The sequence below is a fragment of the Apus apus genome, chromosome 5 (genome assembly GCF_020740795.1).
Source record: "Apus apus isolate bApuApu2 chromosome 5, bApuApu2.pri.cur, whole genome shotgun sequence".
Classification (NCBI taxonomy): Eukaryota; Metazoa; Chordata; class Aves; order Apodiformes; family Apodidae; genus Apus; species Apus apus.
In genome coordinates, this window is record NC_067286.1 from 2,305,999 (window position 1) to 2,333,598 (window position 27,600).

The 27,600-nt window shown below is 39.4% G+C and overlaps 1 protein-coding gene across 3 annotated transcripts in view; it reads left to right on the forward strand.

Moving 5' to 3' along the window:
• Nucleotides 1–281: 281 nt before the first annotated feature.
• The window catches only part of SHANK2 (SH3 and multiple ankyrin repeat domains 2), a 300,961-nt gene continuing 273,642 nt past the window's right edge, over nucleotides 282–27,600 (forward strand). For 2 of the 3 annotated variants that reach the window (XM_051622538.1, XM_051622536.1), the window contains exons 1-8: nucleotides 302–509; nucleotides 7,034–7,237; nucleotides 9,009–9,080; nucleotides 9,671–9,779; nucleotides 9,916–10,067; nucleotides 10,878–11,045; nucleotides 13,956–14,072; nucleotides 19,410–19,487. In XM_051622538.1, coding sequence (XP_051478498.1) covers nucleotides 306–509; nucleotides 7,034–7,237; nucleotides 9,009–9,080; nucleotides 9,671–9,779; nucleotides 9,916–10,067; nucleotides 10,878–11,045; nucleotides 13,956–14,072; nucleotides 19,410–19,487 — 1,104 coding nt within the window. In that variant the 5' untranslated portion in view covers nucleotides 302–305. Of the gene's footprint in view, nucleotides 510–7,033; nucleotides 7,238–9,008; nucleotides 9,081–9,670; nucleotides 9,780–9,915; nucleotides 10,068–10,877; nucleotides 11,046–13,955; nucleotides 14,073–19,409; nucleotides 19,488–27,600 lie in introns of all 3 variants that reach the window. The other variant, XM_051622537.1, reaches the window with a different exon arrangement.

Genomic DNA, 27,600 nt, shown 5'->3' on the forward strand with positions numbered 1-27,600 from the left:
TTTTCTGCATCCTTTGGGAGGTTGGGTGTTCCTGGGAAGAAAGGTCACCTCTCTTCTACTGCTCTTCTTCCTTCTCCAGTCATTCTTCCTCTTCTGTAGCAATTTGTTGGCCAGATTTATTTCCATTACACTCTACCTACTTAAGTGAATTACAGGAGGGAATAAAAGGAGGATAAAACATATAACTTCATTGTGAAATGTGTGCTACTTCCAAGAAAACAGACCTTGTAGCTGCTTCATTTTTAAGACTTCAACTCTACCTTTTTCTATTTCTCCTTTGTATTGGCAGGGTAAAAAACGTGAACATGCCTCGTAGCCCGACTTCCAGTGAAGATGAAATGGCACAAAGCTTTTCTGACTATTCTGTTGAATCTGAATCAGACAGCTCCAAAGAGGAAACTATTTATGACACAATTAGAGCAACTGCAGAAAAGCCAAGCAGCAGAATGCAAGAGGGTCAGAGCAACACATTAGTCATTCGAATTATCATCCCTGACCTGCAGCAAACGGTAAGAGATACTGCATTGCAATTAAAAAAAATATATATTGAAGTTAAATGATTGGCTTTCCTGGCTTCAGTCTGAAGTAGATCTGTTTTCTTACAATTTTTTAACAAGTTACAGGCAAAAGCTATGTCCTGTTTTGTGTGGGTTTTTTTTATAATGACTATGTTTTTTACACCAGAGGTGTGTCTGATTGCCTAAACTAAGGGCACCATCCCATCCTTTAGGGTGTATTTAGTGTATCAGGTTAATGAAAGCCGTGGGCATAAAGCAAAATGCCTGTCTGGTCTGCATTCAGAGATGTTTGGATAGAAGAAAGAGAATTAGGCATCTAAAATTGCATCAGAATATGAGGGATGAACTCCAAAATCTCATGTTGTCTCTGGAAAAGCCTCATAAATAAATAACCTCTTTGTCTTCTCTGGTTTCTCTGTCATGAGGTAGTTTGTGATTCACACTAGACTGGGGTCTAGCAGGAGGTCATCAGATTCTTTCTACTGTATTTGTTGTCTTCCTCTGTCGTCCTCCCAAGAAAAGACATCCTTGTTAGAGAGCTGGTGGATTTTAGAGCATAAAAGTGAGGGAGGAGAGGCACAAATAAATCTTTCCTTGCTCCGTTGCTGTTATGCCCTTATGTTGTTCTCAGACTTCCCTCCAGAGAAATCAACACACTGGCTTTGGAGGAAGAGTGAAGCATGGCATTGTAATGGTCCACAATTTTTTACAGTGACATGAGGTCTCTCTTTATTCTCTCCCCCTTCCTCCCCACTTAGACTGGAAGCATCTCAGAGAGGATAAAACAAACCTTTCCTGATATTCTTAGAGGAGTAATTTGCAAGCTAACTTGTGCACCTATGGCTGTATCTCATATCCCTAAGTCTGTTCTTCAATTCTTTATCTGAAGAAGTTCAAGTCTATTTTTCTATTTTTTTAAAGTCTTCAACAAAAAGTTTAGTCTCTCACATCTTACAGGAAGAGTTGAACAGACTTTCTACTAGTTAAAAAATGTCTGATTACTTGAGAAAATGAGAATAAAAGTGAGATATTTTTTTAATAAAAAGAAAAATCTTGGCTGCTCCTTACAAATTACTCTCTCTCACAAGGGGCTACCAAGTTATGTTTCTTTTCTGGTTGAATGTGAAAAATTCAATGCATGGAATGTTAGGGGTATAAAGTTGGAAAAGTTTGCTGTTGTAACTTTGTATGTAAAGCAATTCTATTCCTCCACAAGTGCTACGACAGGAATAACAATCTCATCCTGAAGAAGGTCTTGGGAGTTACTGTTTCTATCTTGTCCAATTTTGTGATTAAGTATCTAAATTACCCTGGGCCTCCTTGAACGCTGTTGTCGGGGTTTTCAATTGATGGTAGGCATCAGACTTGTTTCATCTCAAAGATGATTATAAAAACACAATCTTTTTATGGATGTGTGCTGCATACATCACTCTGTGCTGACATTTAAGATCTGCATCACACTGTGCTGCCATTGAAGATCTCTCTCAGATGAAATTATTCCTTTCTTTTTAATGAAGTTCATTTTTAGGATAGAGATGACCTGTCTGCAGGCTGGCAGGGAAGAGCTGTTTTGACAGTGCGGCCTCAGGTGTGGTTGGAGAACTCTCTCTTTAAAGCCTCATCTGCACTGTGCTGCAGACAGAGGTTTCTGCTTTGGAGTTGGCAGCATTGCCTCTGAAATTCTGTCAAGACAAACTCTAACTGGACATGGTTGGGGGATGATTGATGATTCTACCAGCTTGCTATGTCTTTGACTTCATTCAGTGCTCCATGAGGAGACCCAGCGAAATAGAAAGATTAGCTTTACTTGCCAGGTTACTCTGCTGTTAAAAACAGAGCTGACAGCCTCCTGAAAGCCTCCTATTTCATTCCTCTCTTTTTTAGACCAATAATAAGTTCTTTATTGACGTTGTTAAAAAAAATTAAAAAAAATCCTTTTGTTTGGGAACTGAAAGAAATTAAAAAGTATTTTCAGTTTCATTTCATTTGTTCATTTTATTGCTTTACTTTCTGCATATTTTTTTTTCCTTTTCAATAAACTCTCTAATGAAAAGTAATGAAATTGTTTTAAATGGTGCTATAGCAGATGATCTCTTTCTGATTTAATTTATCAGTCCAGAAAGTCTTGTACAGAAAAGTGAAATCTGGGTTCAGGTTTGCAAACAGGAAGGCTGAGAGCTTTAAACCCTTTCCTAAAGTGACTAGGAATAACAGGTTGCTCATTTGCAGTGACTGTGGTGTAAATTGCCTTTATTTCATTACATGTATGAGATAAGCACCAGGCATCATTAAGTAGGATGTGCTGCTATAGAAAACTTTGTAATTATCACCCATTGCCCTTTTATTCTCTTTTGAAACTTTAAGGATAATGTAAACCTTAACAAGTTCATACAAAGCTCTTAGAAAGACTTACTTTTCTGTTCTTACATCAATTCATTTTTGTCTCCTTTTCAGTTCAGATGATAATCCAATGTATTGAAATGATACTTTCTACAAAGAGTAATTATTAATTGTTTTTGTGCGTGATCTGTATTCATGTGTCATCCTTAGCCCAGGAAGGAGGGTGGAGAATATTTCAGTGAGTGACTGAATGATTTCCTGACCTCAGTAAAATTACTGAGGGAATGGGGAGCATAGAAAGCCCTCCAGATTCACAAATACAAGTGCATGGGAGAGTGAGTAAAAAAGTCATATTATCCAGCATTTAATTTCCTGATTGAGTAAGCTGGGAGGCTCAGCTTTACTAGATGCTTTGTGGAGGGCAGAACACAGGTGTAATCTCTTCTGACCTGAAGCTTATTTGCAGTTCATCCAGCCCAGAGGGCTGTGGCTGGAGGATGATCCCCACTGCTTGCTGGTCAGATGGAGATGGCAGTCACTGATAGGTTCCTCCTCTCCTTGCAGTAGTGGTGCAGGGTTTTAGGCAATGCTCAGTTGTGTTTGCCCTTAAAGTGAGGGCAGTGAAATTCAGTGTCATGCTGTCAGTGTCACCGACTGGTGACAGATCTGCATCTTTCCTTCTTTCCTGCCTGGGAAGCAAAGCTGGCAGCCCCCAGCAGTCTGCTGCCCAGCACCTTGTGCCTTGGGGCAGCCCTGTCTGTGCATGGCATTGGATGTCTTTTGGACATGGAAAACTGGGGGAAATAAGGTGTCTGGGCTGTCCTCTGTGATGCCTGGCATACCTGATCTCTCCCTGGAACTTTTTGGCCTAATCCAGGGTAAGTCATCTTACATCCTTTTTCTTTATCAGCCAATATAGGAACATATCACAGGTGATTCTGCCTGTAGCTGGAAGGAGTCCAGTTCTCATGTAGATGCTGCCAATAAAATCTCCTTTGCCTGATATTATGGCAGTGATGCCCAATGTTTTGTGCTTAGAACTGCTCTTTTTCCCAAACTTCAAGAGCAGATCTGTCAGCCACTTGTTTTAAGGAATATTTTAATCATTTAGTTACCACCACATGGTGGTTGTTCTGTGCTTTTCTTTTCTCCTGCACTCACCTGCTCCCTCTAGGTTATGTTTAAAACCAAAAAAACTCAGATTCATGTTTCATTAAATTCTGATGCTGAGATAGGTTTGGGTCTGCCCAAGACTTCTCTGAAATGTTTTCTGTCCATCTCTTGTACTGGGTCCATTTCATTAAGGAGCATTTACTGACTCCTTCCTCCCCTGTTTTTTGAGTTTTGGGGCTTTTTTGTATTGGGCTTTTCATGCAAAGTGTTATTTGGTAAGTGGCAGTTTGGTAAAATAATAGCTTAAATTACAGCTACTTTTTGGTTCTTTTACTTTTTTTATATGCTTTTGTATCCTTTCTTCAGTTTTCCCAGGATTCGTTTGCCTTTGTGATGAGGAAACTTTGCCTGCAGTGCTTTTCTTTCTTGGATAAAACACTTGCTTAGTTTGTGGAATTTGTATCTTATGGTGGTAGGAACCCAGTTGTCACAACTGCAGCTTGAGTCACATTTCTGCTTAAGATGCCTTCATTTTTCCTGGTTTCTAGTCTGTACTGTCATCCACTGCCTCAGACCTAGTCCAGGTTTTTCTTTGCCAATTTTCATAAGTCTTTTTCTGTATCATGATATCAAAGAATGACAGAATGGTTTGGGTTGGAAGGGACCTTGGTTCTGAAACCCCAGCAATGTATAGAACCTCCCACTAGAGCAGACTGCTCCAAACTCCATCCAGCCTGGCCTTAAACACTTCCAGGGAGCGGGCATCCACAGCTTCTCAGGGCAGCCTGTTCCAGTGTCTCACCACTCTCACAGGGAAGAATTTCTTCCTAATGTCTGACCTAAACCTCTCCTTTTCCAGATTTCTGCTTACAGTTGATCTTCCTTCTTTTTATCTTTGGCTTCACACTGGAACCATTGTGGATGCTGCTGACATCTATTCTTATGCCCTTGATCTGGACAGGTGACCTGATTCACCACCTGATGATGATGTGGCCAGACTGGGGTTTTTTTGACCTTTCATCTCATGAATTCTGTGTTTCCTGGCTGCATTTTGGTGAAGAAAAGCAGGGCTTCCAATAATTTAGTTGAACACCAAGCACAAATCAAAATGAGCCACTTGCTCCTTTTGTTTTTTTTTTTTTCATGATATTCAGCTCTCATTTGCACTTTCCACCTGTTGCTTGTCACTTCTTTAATATCAGCCTCTTCTATTGAGAAGAGGAACTTGTATTTTGATGTTCTAACAATCACATCATGGATGCAGCTGTACAAACCATCCATCATGGCTCCTCTCTTGTAGTGCAGTTCTGTGTGAGTGACAACTTTGTGAAGCTGGTGAAAAAGATGTGTTGGCTGATAGATTTTTATTTTTTTTTTTTAAATGGATAAATATTATTCCTCAGAAATTCTGGATCATGAACATGATTCCCATTGAATTAATATCTTCTCTTTACCTGGAGCAGGTGAGCTATGGTCTTCCCTTCTTCCAGTCCTTCTGCTGCACGTAGTGACCTACTCTCATCAGTGTGAAGGAATGCAAGATTATAATTGACCATGTCTGCCATGATCCAAAGAGCTTTAATATCCAAAACACAGGTCTCACATTTCGGAAGCCAATGCTGATGTGGTGTCTTGCTGGTAGACTTGGATTTTGAGTGCCTGCTGTGGTTTTGGCACTGTGGTTCTGCTCTTTTCTCCTGTACTTACACGCTCCCTCTAGGTTATGTTTAAAATCACTAGTTTCACTTGTCTAAGTCTGAAAATTTCTGGTAGGAAACAATTGTTTGGTTATTGACTTGCTTTTTACATCATTTAACTGAATTCAGCTGCACAAGCCTCATCCAACCTGCCCTTGAACACTTCCAGGGATGGGGCTTCCACAGCCTCCCTGGGAAACCTATTCCAGCACCTTACTACCCTCATGGTGAAGAATTTCTTCCTGATGTCTGACCTAAATCTCCCCTCTTTCAGTTTAAGAACATTAAGCCTTGTCCTGTCACTGCCCACCCTGGTGAAAAGTCCTTTCCCAACTTTCCTGGAGCCCCTTCAGGCACTGGAAGGTGCTCTAAGGTCTCCCTGGAGCCTTCTCTTCTCCAGGCTGAACAGCCCTGACTCTCTCAGCCTGTCTTTATAGCACAACTGCTCCAGCACTTGGATCATCCTTTGTGGCCCTTCTCTGGACCCTCTCCAACAGCTCCATGCTTTTCCTGTGCTGAGGGCTCCAGAGCTGTACTCAGTGCTCCAGGTGGGGTCTCACCAAAGTGGAGTGGAGGGACAGAATTCCCTCCCTGGCCCTTCTGGCCACATTTCTTTTGATGCAGCCCAGGACACAATTGCCCCTCTGGGCTCCAGTGCTCACTGGTGGCTCATGTCCAGCTTCTGCCTTTTAGTTTGCTTTTCAAAATTCAGAATTGAAATATTCAAATTAATTTATTTGATTTGTGTACGAGGGATCTGAGGTGACTTTAAGATGCATGCAGAGCTTGCCAGGACAAAGAGGCTTGGTTCTAAAAGACAAACTACAACCATTTTCTTATGGTTGACCTCAGGACCTTAAAGAGATGCCAGCAGATGCTGCAGAGATGAGCACTGCAGAAACAGCAGTGGATAAAGTTAAAGGAAACACCTTAAGATAAATGTAGCTTAAAATGGATTAAAATTCATGTCTGAATACTATTTTTTGGGTGAAGTTTTGTGGATCTGATTGTCAGAACAGCCTAGAATCAAGTGGATGGTTAAACATCTTGTAACATCCCTCTCAGTTGGCTTTTCAGACAGGTTTGTACTGCAGGTGTCCTTTCTCTGAAGAGGGATGTGGTCTCTGAAGTCTCTGAAAGGACTTGAAGCATCCTGTGCTTTCACAGTACTTGTGCATTAGTTATTATAGAGGAGTTTGTGCCTGAAATGTAATTCTGTTGATGTATATTTTGTCATGGACCTTGTGGGTTTATATTTGTGTGTATTTATGGTATTTGAAAATTTCAGTTTTTAAGATGCTACTTAAATGTTGTTTGTTTTTTTTTTTCATTAATTAGATTTTAAAAATTAATTTCTCCTTGCAGAAATGCATTAGATTTAACCCAGAAGCTTCAGTGTGGGTTGCAAAGCAACGAATTTTGTGCAGTTTGAATCAGAGTTTGAAAGATGTCCTGAATTATGGACTGTTCCAGCCTGCAAGCAATGGCAGAGATGGGAAATTTTTGGATGAAGAAAGACTTCTCAGGGAATACCCACAGCCAGTGAATAAAGGAGTTCCTTCACTGGAGGTATTTTTGGAGCTAATATCCAAAACATTTGTAATCTGGTACAAACTATACAGTAAGATGTATTGGAGGTTTCTACCTGCCCTTGAACTGCATTTGGGAGATAGTGGTAAGCAAGTCTGAAGCTGAGCCCTTGCTCACAGAAGTGCTGGGCATTCACTTGCTCACTTAAGCTGTTTCATGCTTAATCCCCAAAAAGCTGCAAAGAATCAGCCTGTCTGGGACATCTGATTTTGGAGTGTTCCTCTGCTGAGGGCACAGGGGTTGTATCTTATTCTGTGATTTAATAAAGGAGTGTAAGGTTCTAGAGCAGTCTTTGGATCTCTGATTAGGTTTGCAGTAGTAGGGTGGTAGTAGTAGTAGCAGCTGCTGAACAACCAGCCTTTGCTTTGTCCCAAAGAGGAGGTCTTTCTGTTTCAGTAAAGCCTTTTTTTCCATCCATCCCGACCCGCCCCCACCATCTAGTTCCTTCTGTGTCCTCCTTCAGAGTGCACAGATTTCATCTGGCTGTCTTCTGGGAAAGCAGCAGGGGAAAAGAGGATGTGTTTGTGTGAAGCAGTTATACAGACACGGGAATCTGCCCCCTCTCCATCACTCATGCAGAGGCTGAGCAGCTGGGGGATAAACTGAGCAGAACTATTATGACACTGGGCAAGCATGGAACAGAGCCAGATCACACAGTATAGCTGGAAACTGGGGCATGAAACTAGTATTTAATTAATTTTGGTATTGCTTGTATGGTGGTACATCAACCACTAATAATCTGCAGTTAATAGACCTACTCCACTGCAACACAAATCGAAGGAAAAAGAACAAGGGTTCAGAGAAGGTTTCAAGTCCTAGATTTTCTAGCAGCTTATTTCAGAGATTCAGTCACTGATGTCCACATCATAGCCACACACAGGTTAAATTACCACTTTCTTTGTCATGTTCTGTTTCATGAGTGTTCACTGGCTGGAGAACTCTGCTCACTGCAGCTAAATGATTGGAGTTCAGGGGTTAAAAGTGGTCTTGTGAAAAGCCAGAATTAAAGCCTCATTCAGTGCAGCCTCCTTGTCCAACAGAGGTGCTGCTTTCCTTGAATTCTGCACAGTAAAATTAGGAAATTGCAACTGTGTAAACCCCATGATTTTTGCCACAGATCTTGCTACTCTGGCCACAGGGTAGTGAACTGTTCAGGGTTAAATGTGAATTTCAGCCAAAAAAAAAAAAAGGCAGTCCTCTGAACCTCCTTCACAGGACCAGTCCTGTTAAACATCAGAACTATTCTCGTGCAAATTCTGCCTGTGTTGATTAAGAGATTTTTCAGGAATCCTTTTTTTGTTGTTTTTACTTTCAGTAATGCTTAGCTGATACATTGAAATATGTATGTTTTTTATTTAACGTGTCTCCTGAGTTGTTCTCTCTGTCTGAGACTGTAAATGCAAGTGCACAGATACCCTTAGGGAAAAGCTCTTTACACTCTAATGCTTGCTTATTTATGTAGATTCTAGGGGCCCATCTCATTTCCCCCACACCTCCACTGATTTCAGTATATTTAGGCAAAATATGAACTTTCCTTACATGAACTGTAAAGCTGTAATGCCACTATGTTAAGCAGGGTGCTGATTATTGGTGAATATTCAAAAGAAAATACTAAGCCTTTTTGAATTTTGCATAAATCTGCATCATTGTGGATAGTACATTCTGGTAAGGCCAGAACATGGTATGATGAGTTTTTAAACCAAATTAAGACATTTTAAATTGATAGCTTTTTATTTTTTCCCTCCCTCAGTTTCGATACAAGAGAAGAGTGTACAAACAGTTCAATCTGGATGAAAAACAGCTGGCCAAGCTTCATACCAAGGTATTCCCAATTTACTGGACAAGTTAGGAATTGCCTACTTAGCAAAGTAATGTGGCCGAGAAACTGGGATTAAGTGGGAATTCATTAATGCCTGGGCCAATGGTTGAACAACAAAGAGTATGGGCTTCCAGTGCCAGCAGGGATATGTGAGTGGTGATCTGGGAATTTCCCTCAGAGCACAATTCCCATGATTGACTCTTCCACATGTAGACAAGTAATTTTGAATTAACCTTGATTTGTAAGCACAGCATGCTTTCAGCTTGCTGCAAAAATGCTGATCTATGTCTTTAGACTCATTTGCAGGTCAAAACAGTAAGAATCGTGATCACCATGCACCACCCTAATCTCTTCTTACTTTTTTTTTTTCTTCCTTAAAACTATAAACCCCAGAATCTTCTTCCTATGTTTTTTGAACTTTATAAACTGCAAGGTTTATGGTCTCAGTATAAAATCGGGTCCTCCAGGAATGTGAATTAGTTACTGTTCAATGATGTCAATGGTTATTGACATCAATTGACAGTATTTCACTTTTAGTGAAAATTTTCTTTTCAAGATTAGAGAATAATTAATTTGTCACTCTTTGTCTTCAGGCTAATTTGAGAAAATTTATGGATTATGTCCACCACCTCTCAGTGGAAAAAATCACAAAAATGTTGGACCGAGGACTGGACCCCAACTATCATGACCTGGAAAGTGGAGGTCAGAACAATAAAACAAGCAGCACAAAGTAGTACCTTTTTTTTTTTTTTTTTAAACTTAACATTTTTACAGCACATGTTCTTTATTTTATGAATTTGTTCATCTTTTTTCAAGTACATGCTATTCTTTCCTTCAGAAACACCCCTGACTTTGGCAGTTCAGCTTGACAATACGGTAGAAGTGATAAAAGCTCTGAAAAATGGAGGAGCACATTTAGATTTCAGAGCCAAAGATGGAATGACAGCTCTGCACAAAGCAGCCAGGGCCAAGAACCAAGTAACCCTCAAGGTAAATGCTTTCAGTAGCAAATGATACATTATTTTATAGAAAAAAAAATATAAAAAGGAGAATGCTTTCAGTTAATTATGATATTGTCCTCAATGGACTTTTTAATATGTGCTTGTTCTAGTGCTTTTTTTGTGGCTTTTACATCTTAGGATTTGCTTTTGGTAAAGGGCCTTTTCATTTCTAATTTTTTTTTTTGGTAGGAAAAAAAAGTGGTGAAATGTAGTCTTAATCATGGATAGGTGAGGAAAGATCTGTCTGAGGCAACAAGAACAGAGCTATTGTTGCTTATCGCTGTGAAGGGAAATGCCAGCGGCGTGGGTTACACGTTATATCTTAGCACAGTTACTTCTGGTTTTTGTTTTGTATTTTAACAGGTATTCTTAAATCACCTTGATATTCTAGTTTAAATCTTGTGTTTATGGCTTTTCCTGATTTCCTTCTGACAGATATTCAAATTGCATGCCAGTTTTGATAAAGAGTCTTGCAGCTGAAGGAGGTGAATGTGTTGCATAAGCCATTTTCACACCTGAGATTTCTGAACTTAATGAGAGGGTGGAGATTGGACATTTCCACACATCCTTTCATCACTGTCTCTATTATAGAGATTCCTTTAGATCCTAATTTTTCCCAGATCATTCGTTTCTTGACTTACTCTGTGCTGGTGTCCATTCTATCATCTTATAAAGAAGTGAGGAAAAAAATGTTTTAATGCAAATATCAACCTTTTAAATACCTTTTCATGTAGGACAGTCCCTTAATAGTTAGAAGTCCCTCCAAAGTATATTTTTCACAGTTTGTGATTGTTTTCAGACCCTTTTAGAGCTTGGAGCATCTCCTAACTACAAGGACAGCTGTGGCCTGACACCACTGTACCACACAGCCATTGTGGGAGGGGATCCCTACTGCTGTGAACTGTTACTTCATGAACACGCCACAGTCAGTTGCAAAGATGAAAATGGATGGCAAGAAATCCATCAGGTAGGAAGGGTTCCTTTTTGGTTGGAGTTGAAGCTGCATGAGGAAATGTGCCACGTGTTCTGTGGTTAAACCCTGATTTGGAAACTGTTTGGGGATGTTTAGTTACAAGTATGGGATGGCTTTCTTTTTCTATTTGCTTATAAGTTTGCATCCTGCTGTCGTGGATCATTGGAAACTGTTCAAGTGAAATTGTCTAACTTTGAAATCCCATGTTACTGTGGATTTTGCTGCAGAATTTGCACTAGGCACATTTATATAATGGACTATTGGAAATTTAGCATCCTGGTAGGGGCACTTCAGTAAAAAAAGTGTAACTGAAATGTTTTTGTTAGATGTCAGTTTTAGTGTCCTGGGTAAGGCTTCTTGCAGGTTTTTCTCTGAAAAACACTCTAACAAAAACACAGAGTTATACTTTTTTCTCCTTTCTCACTGGTGAACTTTACAGGAAGATTTGGGTCCAGGGTCCTGCTGCTAGGATCCTTCACTGTGTTGCAATGCAGGATGTTAAACTCTCACAAACTCACCATTTGAGTCAGTTTTCATTCTCTCCATGTGTGGAGTCTGGAATTCCAGTGATTTTTTTTCTTGTGCTGTTTGTACATGAGTCTTCCTTTCCTGTCTTACACATGAAGTGTGTGGCTAAAACTTGTAGCACACTCTATAAAGAAACCTCTTTTGAGGTTCATGGTGCTCATGACACCCTGAGTCAGCTGTGGTGCCAGAATTCGTCTCATGCTGGCAAATCTTGGTCAGCTTCACCGTAGCTATTGGGAAGGCAAGACCTCCTTCCTACCAAACACCTAGATTTTATGGCTTAAAATACTTTTAAGATTTAGGAAGGGATTTTCTGAAAAAAAGACCATACCAGTATGTTTTATTTGAACTCTTTTATGTCGTCTTCTCCAGGAATGTCTGAATCTTAGGCAACAGTTCTGTAGGAATGCATAGAGATTCTTAATTTGTCTTTGCATAGTGAGAAACTCAGTAATTTGCAAAGTTTGAAGATTCAAGTAGTGCTGGTTTGGTTGCAGCTGTTTTATGCCTTTTCTCTGTATGGATGAGTTTGAGTAATCACAAAAAAAATTAAAATGGAGCTGATGTAGGATGATCAGATAAATAAAGATGTGAGTAATTAACATTAGAGGCCTGCTTAGGTTATCTGACACTGTCTTTTCTGCACACTCACCTTTTTAGCACACAACTCCTTTTCTCCTTTTCTTTGAAAAAATAGGAAATAGCTTTGGTACCCAGGTTTGGGCAGGGATCTGAGCTTTTTCCTTGTGTGCGCTCAGGTTATGGTCATTTGGATCAATTTCTTGTAGGGAAAAAAAAAAATGTTCATTTACTACCATTGTTTTTGTGGATGTGGAGAAAATGGTTTGTCTGGATCCAAGAATTACCCCATCTGGACTCCCTGAAAATACATGGAAAAATTCCCTGCTTTGAAAATCAGCCTTTTACATGGTTATATCTATACAGTTATTATTTCCTGTAATGAAACAGAGCTTTCTAAACCCACTGTATTGGTTGTAATCCTAAATAAATCAGTGTTTACTTCTGGATTATGGGCAATCTGTTTTCAGAAATCAGTAACACAAGCATTCCTCAGAGAATAAAGAAAGATGGTGATTTGATACAATCCCATATGTTGTCATCTGTGTGAAGGTGATGGAGTTACCTTGCATAGCCAGGAAATAATTGGTAACAAGTGTGTTTTTCCTTTTGCTAGCACAAACTTTAACTGTAGGAGTTAAGTCTCTAGGTTACCCTTCTAGGAAAGGGAAAAAAATGTGGCATTCTGGTGGTGGTTCATGCTGTGTTAGGACAGTAATAAAAAAAATATACTCTGGAGATACCTGTCTCCCTCCTGTATTTTAGAAGTTAATAAACACTGTTTTTTTTTTTCTCTTTCTGTGTGCTGAAAGTGGAGGGAGAAAAGATTTGGATACTAGACTGGGATAGGGGATGTGTCTCAGATTAAATGTATGCATTGAGCAGGAGCATTTTTCTGATCCAAGTTGCAAGATGTGTAGGTTAGTAACTTCCACTGAAGTCACTAGTAATAAGGTACCTAAGACAGAGTGCATGGCTTGGCACACCTGTATCTCTCAGCTTACATTCCATGTTATTGTAAAGGAATGATACCAATCTGAGGTGGTAGGAAGTTAAAAACATGACAGATTGGGAGATGCCCAGTCAGTGTGCTATGGAGAAGGAGGTGGCCAAGGACATGAGACTGATGAATGGGAATCCTCTGATTTTTTTGTATCAAACTTGCTAATCAGACAGGTTTCTAACTTCACAGAGTCTCATCCATAGACTCGTATTTCCAAGTATTCAGGGTCTGATGCTTTATTTGGGTGACAGGTAAAGTAACTCTTGAAGATTTTTCCCTCTCTGGATCAGTGCCCTGTGAATACTGTGCATCTGTTTGACATCACAGAATCAAGAAGATTATCCCTTGAATTTTGGCCAGATTTCCCCCGTTTTTCCACCTTAAAAAACAAGCCTTAGGAATCTGATCATCTTCGGTGCCATCTAGTGGGCAGCATCCCGAAGATTAGCGGGACAAAAACCCCTTCTATTTTGTCAGTCTTTTTGTCACATTTGGCAGCTATGAATATTAGTGGATAAAAAACACCAGACTTTGTGTTTTCTTGATCCCTTAAGCTGCCACTTCTCAAATAATCAGACGTTTCCATTTATGCACAGGTTTGCTGTACCTGAAGTGCCCACATTTATGGTTTATGCATAGGTAGGAGCTTCTGGGTGTTGGTCCTCCCGTTCAGTCCGGAGATGGTTCTAAAAATTGAACCCTAAGTAAAGTAGTATCTTCTCTGCTAAAAGCCTTTCTCTGGAGAGGTTGCCTAGGTTGTATAATAACAAAAATATGAATGCTTCTCTGGACAGGCTTGCCGATATGGACACGTCCAACATCTAGAGCACCTCCTCTTCTACGGCGCCGACATGTGTGCGCAGAACGCCTCAGGAAACACAGCGCTGCACATCTGCGCCCTGTACAACCAGGTGAGCTGGCTCTGCAGAGTCACACCACCCTTCTGAAGGGACATACAGGTCCCCAGGAGGAGGTGAGGAGTCCCTCAGGTCCCTTCCTCTTGGCAAAGATGGCTTGTCTCACCTCAGGAGAAGATGGGTCTGGGGAGTCCTGTCCTGTGGAGACTGAAAAGGAGTGCTGTAAGAGAATGACATGTAACCAGAAAAATAAAAGGCATAATGGAGGTATAAATACTAAATCTTTCATGCCTGTCCACAAAAATAGAGGCTTGTCAAGTTTTCTCTTGAAGAATTTTACTGGTTTGGTGTTAGGTTTTCCTGAGATGCAGTTTTCGTGCTTTTTAATACATGCATTAACGTCCTTCCTTGAGCCCCAGCACAAAGGAAGGGCATGAAGCTCTTGGAGCCAGTTCAGAGGTGGTTCATGAAAATGATCCAAGGGCTGGAGCAGCTCTGCTCTGGAAACAGGCTGAGAGAGTTGGGATTGTTCAGCCCGGAGAAGAGAAGGCTCTGAGCAGACCTTAAAGCACCTTCCAGTGCCTGAAGGTACTCCAGGAAAGCTGGGGAGGGACTTTGGACAAGGGCAGGGAGTGAGAGAACAAGGAATAATGCTTTTAAGCTGGAAGAGGGCGGGTTTAGACTAGACTTTAAGGAAGAATTTTTTTCCTGTGAAGGCGGAGAGACACTGGCCCAGGTTGCCCAGAGCAGCTGTGGCTGCCCCATCCCTGGAAGTGTTGAAGGGCAGGTTGGATGGGGCTGGGAGCAGCCTGGGCTGGTGGGAGGTCTCCCTGCCCATGCAGGGGTGGGGCTGGATGATCTTTAAGGTCCCTTTCAACCCAAACCATTCTATGATTCTATTATGATTTTGGGATACATTTCCCAAATGTATCCCAAACAAATTATTATTGATCTATGGAGGCAACAGCATAGCTCATTATTTTTCATTTGTTTTATTTAATATGCTATGAAGTGTTTCAGATTTTAAACAGTGGTCTTAGAAACCAGAAAGAACATAATTTAAAACTATATTATTAATATTGTATTCCCTGATTACAAATGGGGTTTCTCATTGTAGGTGGGAAGAGTACACATGTTAATTATACATAAAGAGTATACTTATGTATACTAAGTATACATAGAAAACAACACTATCTTCTACCAGGTTATTTTTAAAAGATCATCTCTAAATATTTGTTTCCTATTCAGGATAATTATGAGAAACATGCAGCGGAAATGTATCTGTAGATTACACAGAAGCAGGATTCTCTGCTGATTACACCTTGTGTAGAACCATTTTATTTGACAGCGTTTTATACTCTCTCTGCATGGATGGGATGGGGAGGGAATGAGTTTTCCAACAATGGTAAAACACAGCATGTCTAAGGTTACATGGAATTAGGAAAACACGAGTCATGAGATGTGACAGTAACTAGTGAAACATCTGTTAAAGCATCTGCTTCTTAATTAATTACCATCTTCCTTTTTTTCAAAACTCTTGTCTAGGCAGATTCCTCAATTAGGTCTAAAATACCCACAGATTCTTAAAAAATAGAATTTTGGGAATAATTTGATGTTGTTAAAGACTTGATGTGCGTATCATAATTGATACCATCTCCTAAAGAGTCTGGCTGTGTGAATCCTCCCCATTAATTGTGATTATTTGAAGGAGGCAGCATGTCAGTGCCTCTGTGGTCTGCTTCTTGCTCACTCTCTAAAAGACATCTTCACCAGGCTGTCAGGTACTTACATCAACTAGTTGAAGTTCAGCACTTGATAAAATTCATACTAAGTTTTGCAGAGAGAGAGGAAATTCACCTTCATCTCAAAAAATGTTGCATTTAGGCTTAATATTGAGAGCTTAACATAACTATAACACTTCTGTTAAAAAACAAAATGTAAAAATATTAACTTTAACTTTATTTGCTTCATTTCTCTTGAGTAAGAGCTTTGAAGCCCAGAGCATAATGAGCATAGAAACCTCAAAACATTAACTCTATTTTTGTTTTTTTTGGTAACCATTTTATTGCAGTGTTTTCATGACTATAGACAAGATCATACACTTTTAGGAAAGGTCATCCAGGATGATGCTGAAATTAGAATAATCCTGTGGAGTGACAGTATTTTTCATGTAGACATATCTTTTTTCTCCTGACCTCAGTGGGGAAAAAATAAAAAGTTCTGTAGAAGACTTAGAGACTCTAATTGAAATTGAACCTACAAATTGGCAAATGTTTCCATAGTCATTAGGTTTGGCTTTGTGAGTGGAAGTTCAACATTTTGCTACTACACTGTCATGCTTCTATTTTCCTTCATCAGGCATGTGTGAAAAGAAAAAGGTTTTCTCAGGGTGTTGTGAACTGTAACCTATGTTGATTTTTTTGTTTGTTTGTTTTCAGTGTCCCTTTTATTGAAAGTTGTTATGGAAGGAACTGTGTTGGCTTTTTCTGGATGGAGAGGGTGGAAAGGACAGCAGCATCCTTTTTACCTCTTGATTCCTCTAGATGGAGTCATCACCCACTTGATTTTCCCTTCCAGGCTGGGGAATTTTCTTGGGATACTTTCTGAAGTTGATAGCTCTCTTTTCCCTGGTGTCTGCTAAGTGCTGATTTAGAGAGATGACTGTTTTTCAAAGTTATTTCATGGCCAACCAATAACTCAATGAAATCCAGACAGATCTTAAGTCCTCTGTGGTTTGCAAATAACAGCACTGGAATGAATTTTGTCTTTTAGTCAGTGGGTTGGATTCTGTATGAAAACTGTTGTATGAGTAAATCAGGTAATTAGCTCTTAGGCAACAAATTGAATTGAATCTACTGACAAGCACACACTTCTCTTTTAATCTCTTAATCTTATGCAGTCTAAAAAGCTACTGCATATTCAGTTTATGATACAATCAATGAACAATACTAAGCTCAATATCAGAAATTATTAGGTTGTCAGAGCTAAAATAGGTGCAACCAGGAGTTATGGCATTTTGGGCAGCACCTTAATGACAGAGAGCTCTAAAATGAGACATTTCAATTGAATAATAATAAAAAAGGAATAGTAATCAAAATATATTTGTTCTCCTTAACACTGAAAGGGCAAGGAGGGGACAAAAGAGGGGGAAGAAGAAGCTAAGAATGCTCCTGTTTGTTGAAAATGAATAAATAAATAAGCAAACAAATGCAGTACTTAATTCAAAACAAGTTTCCTTGGTTGAATAACCCTGATCACTTCTGTAAAAAGTTATCCTATCAAAACCACTCAATAAACAAATCACTTTGCATGGTTTTGTCCCACTGCAGACAACTTAGTTACATTTGTAAAATCGTGTAGGTTTAAAGTGTGTAGTACTTTTGATTTTGTAGCATTGAAGGGTTTATTCTGATAGGCAAATGAATAATCAGCCAACAACCGGAGGTTTTTAAGGCCAGATTGGATGAGGTTTTGTGCAACCTGGTCTAGTGGGAGAGTTCCCTGCTCATGGCAGGGGGGTTGGAACTTGGTGATCTTTAAGGTCCCTTCCAACTTTCATGTTTCTGTGAAATACAGTATGTTCCTTAATATCATGACTTGAGGTTACAAGTTCTTGATCAAAACTGAGCATTTTAATGCTGAAAGGTTCTACTAACATTTCTAGTATGTTTATTAAGCAGTACCTGGTGGAACAGGGGAATAGTTGTTGTTATGGGAATATAATACAGTGTGCAGACCTAGAATCATTTACCAGTCAAAAATGAATTCTTGGAGAGTAACCCAGAAAAGATCTTTTATTTTTTGAACCTGAAGATCTTAATCTTCTTTCTTTTGGATGATTTCTAATACAGAACACAGAAAAATGAGAAAAACATGTTGACATTTTACACGTTGCTCTCGATCTTCCTGCATTTAGAGATGCAGAGAACACACCTGATGGGCACGTTTCAGTGCACACAAATGAGACGGCCTCAATTATATATCATTAAAAAATTACCATCCATGAGATGATTGCTAGTATATCATCTTGAGGTATGATTCATTCTGTGGTTTCAATCTGTGCTGCAGAATAGGAAGCATGGGAACAAAAGGATATCTTGTTTGGAGTATGAATCTTGGGGAAAGGGTTGTCTTGTCTCCTCCCTGGGATACACTGAGGAGAACCCTGGAATGGAGGAGACTTAATGAGATCAAGAATCCATCGTGATAAATTAGAAAACACAATGATGGAACTTATTCTCCCTCAGAATTTCTGCTCATTCACTTATGACTGAGAATCTACTAAATAAGTTTAATTTCTGTCACTAAAATAGCTGAATTACATGTTTGTTTGTTTGGTTTTTTCCCCTGCCTGCATTTAGTGTTAAAGTGAGAGGCAGCACATAGAAACACCTTGTTAGGCAGAACTCCATAACACAACATGACAAGAAATCTGCAAAGCACAACAAAAATCATAGAAATATTTATGATGAGGAAACATAAAAAAAACATTTTGAAAGGTGAAATTTGTATAAGTTCCTAAGATGAACATTAAAATGACAGGTAGGAAATACAGTCTATATATGGATGATCAAAAAAGTCTGGTTTGAGAACAAGGCCAGAACCTTGGAGGATTTCTAGCAGATTGTCATGGAATAGTTATGGTCACTTGTATTTTACAGCTGAGTAGGGTAACAATTTAAGCAATACACTGTATTGGTCCCAAAAAATCGTTTTTTAAGGGATTTTGGTTGCAGATTTCCTCAGTTCAGAAGGTCTGAAGCCACACTGTCCTCTTGTTAGAAATTGGGCTTCTGCTGAAACTGTTAGTGGTTTTTTAGGGGAAAAGAGAGGTCAGACTGGTCAGTGCAGTGTGTATAGCCAGGCCAAAGAATTTCAGGTATATTAAAAAAAATAATCCTACATTAAATGTTTTAAATTGAAGATAGGTTAGAAAAAACAAATTAAGTGGTACAACTGCTTTTTTAATTATTTACAGTGGGGGAGAGTATAATTCATCCCAGGTACTGTGTGAACAGTACTATTTTCCCTATAAAAAGAACAAAAAAACCAGATGAGAGTCAAATTTCACTTTGAACTAACAGATTTTCTACAAAATCTGATTTGTCAAGTACGGAAATTTCACAGTACAGTTTCTTAAAAATTTAATAAGCAGTTTACCTCTACTTTTTTTTACTACTTGCTTTTCTACTCCATCACACTGCAAAGCACCTAGAGCTTTGTCAGCTGTAAATTACTCTTTTAATAACTTCATTTATCACATAAATTATTTATTTGGTTTACCTTTCATCTAAGGAAATAGGTACTGAACAGCAACACATCTCTTAGCCCCAACATCTCTTTAATAACAAAAACCCCTTATTAACAAGTTTCCTTTTCTCCCATTTTCAGGAGAGCTGTGCAAGAGTGCTGCTGTTCCGGGGAGCCAACAAGGAGATTAAGAATTACAACAGCCAGTCTCCATTCCAGGTAAAGGAAAACCAATACCCCTTTTCCCTCCTCCCCAGAAATACTGACAAGAAAATCTCATGTGAACTTGGTTTTGTGAAGAAGTTAGATTGCTCAAGGCTGAAAAGAGCTGTGGAGTAAGCTAACTCTTAGATAAATTGACTCTGAAGTAAATAAAAAAGATAATTTTGAAAACCTTGGCTTTTGTGTGACACAGGAAGTGAAGATGTCCTAGAATAATTAGAAATGAGAGGAAAACACACTCCCTCTTAGCTATCTGGTGGCACCATCACTGAGTTTGGGAATTACATGAGCTCTTGATGACAAAGCATGAAATCATTGGTGTCCTGCAGTCAGAACTGCCTTGTTTTGTGGTTATCTCCAGTCCCATGTGAGAGAGATCCAAGAGCCCACGTAAGGGAGATCCAGGGAGTGACTGGGCAGCTCAGCTTTGCTTGGCCCCTGCTGCCTTAGCCAGAAAGAAGCTCTTTCTTCCTTGGATATGAGGTCAGAGAATGGGGCTGTGTTTCAGGGATAGGACTGATTTAATGCACCATCAGTAGTAAAAGCTGAAGCTGTCATGTGTATCTTCAAGATAAAATGAAGTCTTCCCTTGTATTAGTCAAAATTTAACAGGTGTTTTTTCACCGTGTCCTTATATTAAAGTATTTTCAGAATACCTAATTAAAAATCCAAATGGAAGGCAATTGTTTGTCCAAAGGGTTGTCAAGTCTGCCTGAGAACCTTCAGCCCTTATTTCTGAGGCAGTCTTAATTAGCCTGGATTTCAGAGAAACAGTCAGAATGCAAACTGACAAGTGAGAAACAGGGATGAAAGCTTTAATATTCATGAAAAAGGAACAGAAAATAGTGCTTCTGGAAGAGCCAGGGCACAGTGCCATTAAAAGGAGCTGTCCTGTTCTGAAATGGGAGGGGGAAATTTCCCAAAGCCTAGTAGACTTTCAATCAAAATAAATCCTGATTTACCTTTACTTGTGGTGTCTTTCCCGCTACATCCTTGACCCACTTTGGATAATGGTGGCATAGAATTCAAGGAAAATTACCTTTTCTCTCATGCTTTGAAATAGCTGGAATATTAACTGTGTCTGTGTGGGTCTCTGAGCTGGTTCCTCAAAATCTGTGTGTGTACATAATGCCTCTGAGTGTCAGGCTTTAATAAGAAACAGCAAAAATTTCTTTATCAGTTTAATTATCTCTGTATTTTGAAGGTTTTCTGGTCATAAGTTGTGTATCTCAGGAGCTTCAGTGTTCTGGCAGCAAATCCCAGCCAGGTAATTGTTCACTTTTGGGACCATTTTCCCAACATTGGGGAAACAGTGCATCAATAATTCAATTTTAGGCACAATTTTTGGACTGCTAATAGTTTACTCTCTAAATATATGCTAAGCCTGAGCTTTGCTTTATCCTTGCAAGAGGCACATACCCAGAAAAAGGAAAGAACTTTCCATCTTTTTACTCTACCCCGTGTTGCTTTTAGGTGTAGGGAATGTAAGAAAAGTTCCAATTTGTCCAAATGCAGTGAGTAGAGAAAACCCTGCTGCCAGCACTGCAATAAAGCAGCATTAGAATTAATTCTTTGCCATCTGTCTGTTGCTGACCCAGTCCATCAGACACCACAAGTGGAGCTGTTATAAAATTATGCAGAATCCCCTTGAGTTAATAGGATTTGCATACTGAAAATGTTTGCTCATGTAATCAGCAGCAAGGAACATCAGAGCATCTCATATGTACATAATAAGAATGGTTGTAGCTGCAGCATCTATTCCTTTGAGTAACCCCCATTAGGTTCTTTTCTCAGAAATCTAAGGGGATGATGCTTTTGAATTGCTGCTTTAGAAAACTGATGGTCTGAGGACTGTGCTGCTCTGCAAAACACAAGTGTTCAGACACGGAGAAATTTGTGTGTTGCTTTCAGGGTCTGTCAAAGCCTTGTTGATTCTGATGAAAATGAGCAGCAGAGTTAGTGCCCAGCAGTAGTGTCCAATGAATGTGCTGTAGTTTTACCCCCCAAAAACACCTCAGATGGGCACTGCTTCCTAAGTCACAGTGCTTATCGAAGCAAGTGTGGCTTGACTGGGTCATATGGAAGGGAAACTAATCTGGGCTGAACTCTGTGCCACTTAATCCAGGTATCCCACCCTGTGCCCGTGTCTCTGCCTGGGAGCTGGCTGAGCTTTTGGCCTTTTCACTTCGGTCAGGATTTGATGCTGGGCCAGAAATTAAATGACAGATGGTCTCTTTTGACCCCTCACCCTTCTCAGAAAGGGAAAGGAAAGAGAATAAGGCTTCAGGATGGGTTTTTTTATGTTACAACCTCTATTTGATTAGTAAAACCTCCCAAAATATCCTTTCAGAAAAGCCATTATATCCTACCAATGTCCGTAGCTACTTGGTTTTCCACACATTTTTTGTGTACCTAGATTAAGGTAGAATAATTTCTTACCTGTCTGACAAATAATATTCCAGGAACTCATTTTGAAATATCAGAGTTTTTCAGTGTTTACAATCTGTCGAAATTCTGCTGTGTAAATTAAAATGTAAGTTAAAATGAATATACAGAATGACAGAATTGCTGGAGTTGGAAGGGACTTCTAGAGGTCATCTAGTCCAACTCTCCCACTGAAGTAGGATCACCTAGAGCACTTGACACAGAACTGTATCCAGGTGGGTTTTGAATATCTCCAGAGATGGAGACTCCACAACCTCCCTGGGCAGCCTGTTCCCATGCTCCATCACCCTCACTGTAAAGAAGTTTTCCTCATACTTAAATGGAACTTCTTATGTTCCAATTTGTTCCCGTTGCCCCTAGTTCTGACACTGAGAACTAGTGAGAAGAGCCTGTCTACACCTTTTTTATAAAGTTTTTCCTTTTTCATTTAGTGAGCAGAAGCTCTATATGAATAATTCATGACTTTTCATATGGGCTATAAAGCACTTGCAAGCTTAGAGCTAATAAAGCTAATAATTGCTCAGTGTTTTTGAAGCATACCTGTTCAGATATACAGAGTAACTATTCTGAGGTGGCATTTAGTGACACCTTTTGATGGCAGAGTTGTATCTGAGAATGATTTTTCTCTCTCGGATGTACCTTATTATTGACTGTTGCTGTCCCAAATCCAAAAGGGTTATCAATGTCCTTATGTTCTATAGATGGCAGAAGGAGCAGGAATGCTCCAGGTCCACTGCAGGTAGAGTTGTTCCTTTTGATGTTTTGGCTGTACATCTATTTTCAACTGCTCATATTTTTTTGCCTGAATCGAATAATGGGAAACGAAATTTCCCATGCCTGGAATCTCAGGCAGCATCGTTGAGAAAAAAAACAAAATGATTCACTTCTTTTGGAGGGTGGGAGAGGGAAAACATGTGTTGTTTTGCTCATACTGCAAAACTCTGCTGACCCACCTCTCCTGCTCCCATCTCCCCTGTTGTGTTGTTTGGTTTGGTTTTGTTTTCTTTAACAGCCCTGCGTGCTGTCAGTGATCTCCATGTGAATAACGTGGCAGTGTAAACCTTTTTGCAGTCTGACTCAAATACAGGGGCTCCAAAACCAGGCTGTGTGTTTGGAAACCAGGCTGGCTGGGGGGGAGTGTAGACAGGAGTATTTGGGAATGGGCTGAGCTTGGAGATGGGTGGGAAAGCACAAGGCCAAGATTGGAAAGGGTCTTGGGGATATTCTTAATCATCAAGGGCAGAAGAAACTCAGAGGGAAATTGGGACTGACTATATCAAAAAGGAATGTTTGGGTAGTGGTGCTGGGTGGGGAGTGAGCCTTGGGCTGGGGCTGTCACAAGGTGGAGATGCCTCCAATGTTCCCAGCCCTGCCACCCATCTGTAGAAAAATAATCTTGTTTATTACCCAGCATATCACTATAATGGCTTCCCAAACCCCAGTTTTGATTTGGTTTATTATAATTTTGAAATTCTTTTTGGTTAATTTTGAGGGACAAGAAGATGTGGGGGTTTTTTCGGATTTTTTTTGTCTCTGACTTATTTTTGAAAGGGGGAGACTCTGAGAAAGCTAATTTAAAAACAGTAATCTCTTTCTGATGCCTCAAAAAGGAATCTTTACAAAGTGGTGTTATCTCTCTTGATGTTAAAATGTGTAATGGTTCTGTAAATGGAGCATATCAATCACACAAGGATTTTGGTTTTGCCAAGAATGTCAGTTCAACCTAATTCCTTTCCCAAAGCACCTGTGTGAAGAATGCATCACTGAATAGTGTGCATTTTTGGCAAAAAATAGCAATCTTTTCTCATGGTGCATTCTACCTTTAGTCAAAGTGTCAGATTTTTCCAGCTTTTGTCCTGATTTGAGCCAGATTCTGGAATTGTTTCATACTTGCTTTGCTTGTTGTTTGCTTGTTTGTTTTTTTATGTTAGGTCACTGCTTGTGTAGATCAATTATGTTGTGTGTTGCAGTACAGAAAGAATAGGTAAAGGGAAATGTGTCATGGAAGGGTGTACAGTCTCATTTGCACTGAGTCATAGTTGATGATATTGAGATATTGATAGGAAAATGTTTAAGGTTTTGAGTCCAGAAGTACTGGAATAATTATAACAAAATTTCTACAGAGTGGCTTTTTAAGACTGAGACATAGAGGTGTTAGTAGGAGGTACATTTAGTATTTTTAAATCTAGACAAGTGTCTAGACCAGAACAAATGATGGTTTTTTCCTTTAAAAACAAAAAAGTGGGTTAGCATGTGTGTATGTCACATACTCAGCATAGTTTTTAAAAAGATGTACTTAAAAGAAAAAAAAAAAATATGAAAAAAGGAGTTCACATGTTGATATACCCAGATGCAAACGGTGTTTAGTTATGACATGTTTTCTTGTCACTTACCTTGAAGTGCTATTTATGTAGCAGAAATCATGTTCTCACTTGAGAAAAGAGGTGTCTTTTTTTTTAATTTTACGTATCTCCTTGGACATATTTATGCCTTTGTAGTGGTGATATAGTATCTGTTCAGGTATTAGGAGAAAAAGTTGCCAAAGGAAATTAATCCAGAGAATAGAAGAGAGAAAAGCTGTACTGTTCCAAGTAATACTTGCAACAGGAGAGTACTCAATGGCAAGTTAGAGGTGACCTCACATGCCAGGAGATTTCCTGCTCTCATCAACTGTGAAGTATTGACAAATTGTTGAGCAGATGCTTCTCCTTACTGGCACATGAAGTACAATTACCCAAGGTCAAGATTTGGTTCCTTAATGAAATGGTGGCAAGAAAATAAGAAAGCAGAATATAATACTCATGCTGAAAACATGAGATGTCAAAGATGCTTCTACCTTTGAAGATATTGCAGCTACTTCTGAAAATTTAGACCTTGACCTAAGGAGCTTTCACTGATACTCTCACTTGGCTCAATGAGGGCTGGATGTAGCAAGAGATAAAGGAGCAGAAAAATCTGTATTGATAGAGGGGGGTGAAAATTCATTCCTCTTGACCCAGTGATGGTTTGGACAGTGCTGGCTGATCACTCCTGACCCTTGTCTTAACCTATCATGCTTTCTGAAAAGCAGACAAATGGAAGTAATATAGTAAAACATATAGAAATTAAATGATAGGTTTACCTTTTATTGAGAAGGGCAAAATATTGCCACACTTGGAGATGTGAAAAACACTGACTGCAGAAGGTGTCTTCTTTAAAAAAAATGTTTTTAAAAAGCAGTTGTTGCTGCACAATTGTTGTATGAGTGTAAACTTATGCAGGACTGTCCAGGAGACCATTTTTTTTGGTGTTGTGCTCCATGTAGAGGATCCCAGACCCTTTTATTTACACTTTTATTCTCCCTCTCCCCACTGAGACAGGGATGTTCAGCCAAAATGCCTCAGGTGTTCTCACACGCAGCAGAATTCCTTGGGAAAAAATGTCTCTGAGGTAGCCAGGAGACAATCTGTCCATTTTTCCACTAAATGGATAAACTTCCAAAAACTCAGAAGCAACTGAAACTCAGTTATAAAAGGGAACAAATTAAAGAAACTAAATTCTGAGGGCCACTACCAGTTCTTGCCTCAAAGTAAGAGAGGCTTGTCTGCGACTCAGAGGCAATTAGTTGTCGTGGGTGAAGTTGCAAGAGGCAGTGGGGATTTGTATAATCTTAATTTAATTATAGGATTTTGAGAACAAGATTAAACATTACTCCTGTGATTTTGTTTATACTATATCCTAGAAGAGAAGGTGGAGAGGGTAAGTTCTTAAATAGCCTGATCCTAACTGGGCAGTGGTAGATAGCAGGTCTTAGCCTTGTTAAAAGGTCAGCTTTGTGTTTTTTTTTTTTTTTTTCTGTAGCTATAAAGAGAATGGTGAATCTTGAAATTGGAAATATTTTATTTCATTGTTGAACCTCTTGGAAGAATTTTTTTGTGGTTTTATTTCCTAATAGTGAATTTAGGGTGAATAAATATTTTGTCTCTAAGCCATCAGAAAACCCCATTAGCCCCAAGACAGGAATGATATGAACAAGATTAATAGAAAATGTCCATTTATTGGTGTTGCATAATTGCCAGGGTTTCAGATGTATTGAAATGGAAATGGTAGACACTGTATAAACATCTAAGAGAGTGACAGATACCTAGTTGTTTTTATTCTCACTATTCTTGCAGAAAAGTCTATTGTATCAGGCTCTGCTCTGTGGGAGAGATGAGACATGTTGTTCTATGAATTCTTGATTCTTTTACCTGTATGTGTGGTATAAGAAGGTTAAACCTTATGGGAAATTTGTTTCACAAACCATAGAGAAGCAGGTTTGCAGTAATCTGCTACATTTACATTTTTCTCATTGTTAAAGCATGTTATTTTGAGATATCAGTACCATTCAGTAGCTCTATAAAATGTAATATCTTGTTACCTTTTGTATGCTGTTATTATGTGTGTGATAGCTTTAGTGACACTGACTGAATTAGTCAACACTGATGAACCACAAATACCAAAGAAACTGAAATCCACCTTTTTTGCTGGGGCTGCTTCTGCCACGATGACCAGGATGCCCAATGATCTTTTCCTGCTGTTTTCCTGTGTTTCTCTGTCTGCCTGTAATCGAACGGATTGTCACAACTTCAGATAAGATGTAAGGAAGAAATGGTTTACAATAAGGGTGGTGAAACACTGGCCCAGGTTGCCCAGAGAGGTGGTAGATGCCTCAACCCTGGAAACATTCAAGGTCAGGTTGGACAGGGCTCTTGAGCAACCTGATCTCATTGAAGATGTCCCTGCTCACTGCAGAGGGGTTGGAATGGATGACCTTTAAAGGTCCCTTCCAACTCAAACCATTCAAAGTTTCTATGAACTTGCACTTGAGTGTCTGGGCAACAATGGTATTTTTATTTGGTGTCCATGCAGTGCTGAGCACAGCCTGAAGGTAGGATTTGTGAGCCCTTCAGACCTGCAAGTACAGATTAATGATCATAATTATGATGGATGGGCAATGTGGTGACATTTTTTCTTGTTTTTGAATGATTCTACAGGCTATTGAGTGTTAATTGCTGGCAATATCCAAGTGATTTCTCGTTGCTTGTTAAGATGGAGGATCTCTGCCTGTAGGACAGACTTAGCATCTTCTTGCATTGGCATTTGGAGAGAACATTTGTGACAAGCAGTTGGCAAATGCTGCTGACCAGTGTTTGTCTTCCTCAGAGTTTGTTACTGGCATTGACTTTCACTAGACTGCTCTTTCCAAAGGTTTTAGTATAGTTAACCCTCATTGTGTGGAACGAATCCACCTAATGTATTAGGTAAAATAATCATAGTATTTCATTAACCATCTGCGTTTCATCCCGTGGACATCCAAAAGCAGCTTGAGCTGTTTAAGCAACACTGTATTATTAAGTGTCTGCAGAATGGAATCCCATAAACAGTCTTTACTGTGAAATAGTGGGCAGTATCTACTGTCTGCTGTGAGTAGGAAGACATTTTTCTGGAAGTGTCTGGGGAAGAAGCAGCTAATATAGCCCATTTTGGCTTTTCCATGAGGTAGGACTTCCTTCAGAAGCTGAATATTGTCATTTACTGTGATTGAAAGGAAAGCAAAATATACAAATAGCACCCTTTGACAGTCTTTTCCTAAAAGAGTTCAGCTGAAGAAGACTGCATTTCATGGCTTTTTGATTTAGCATAC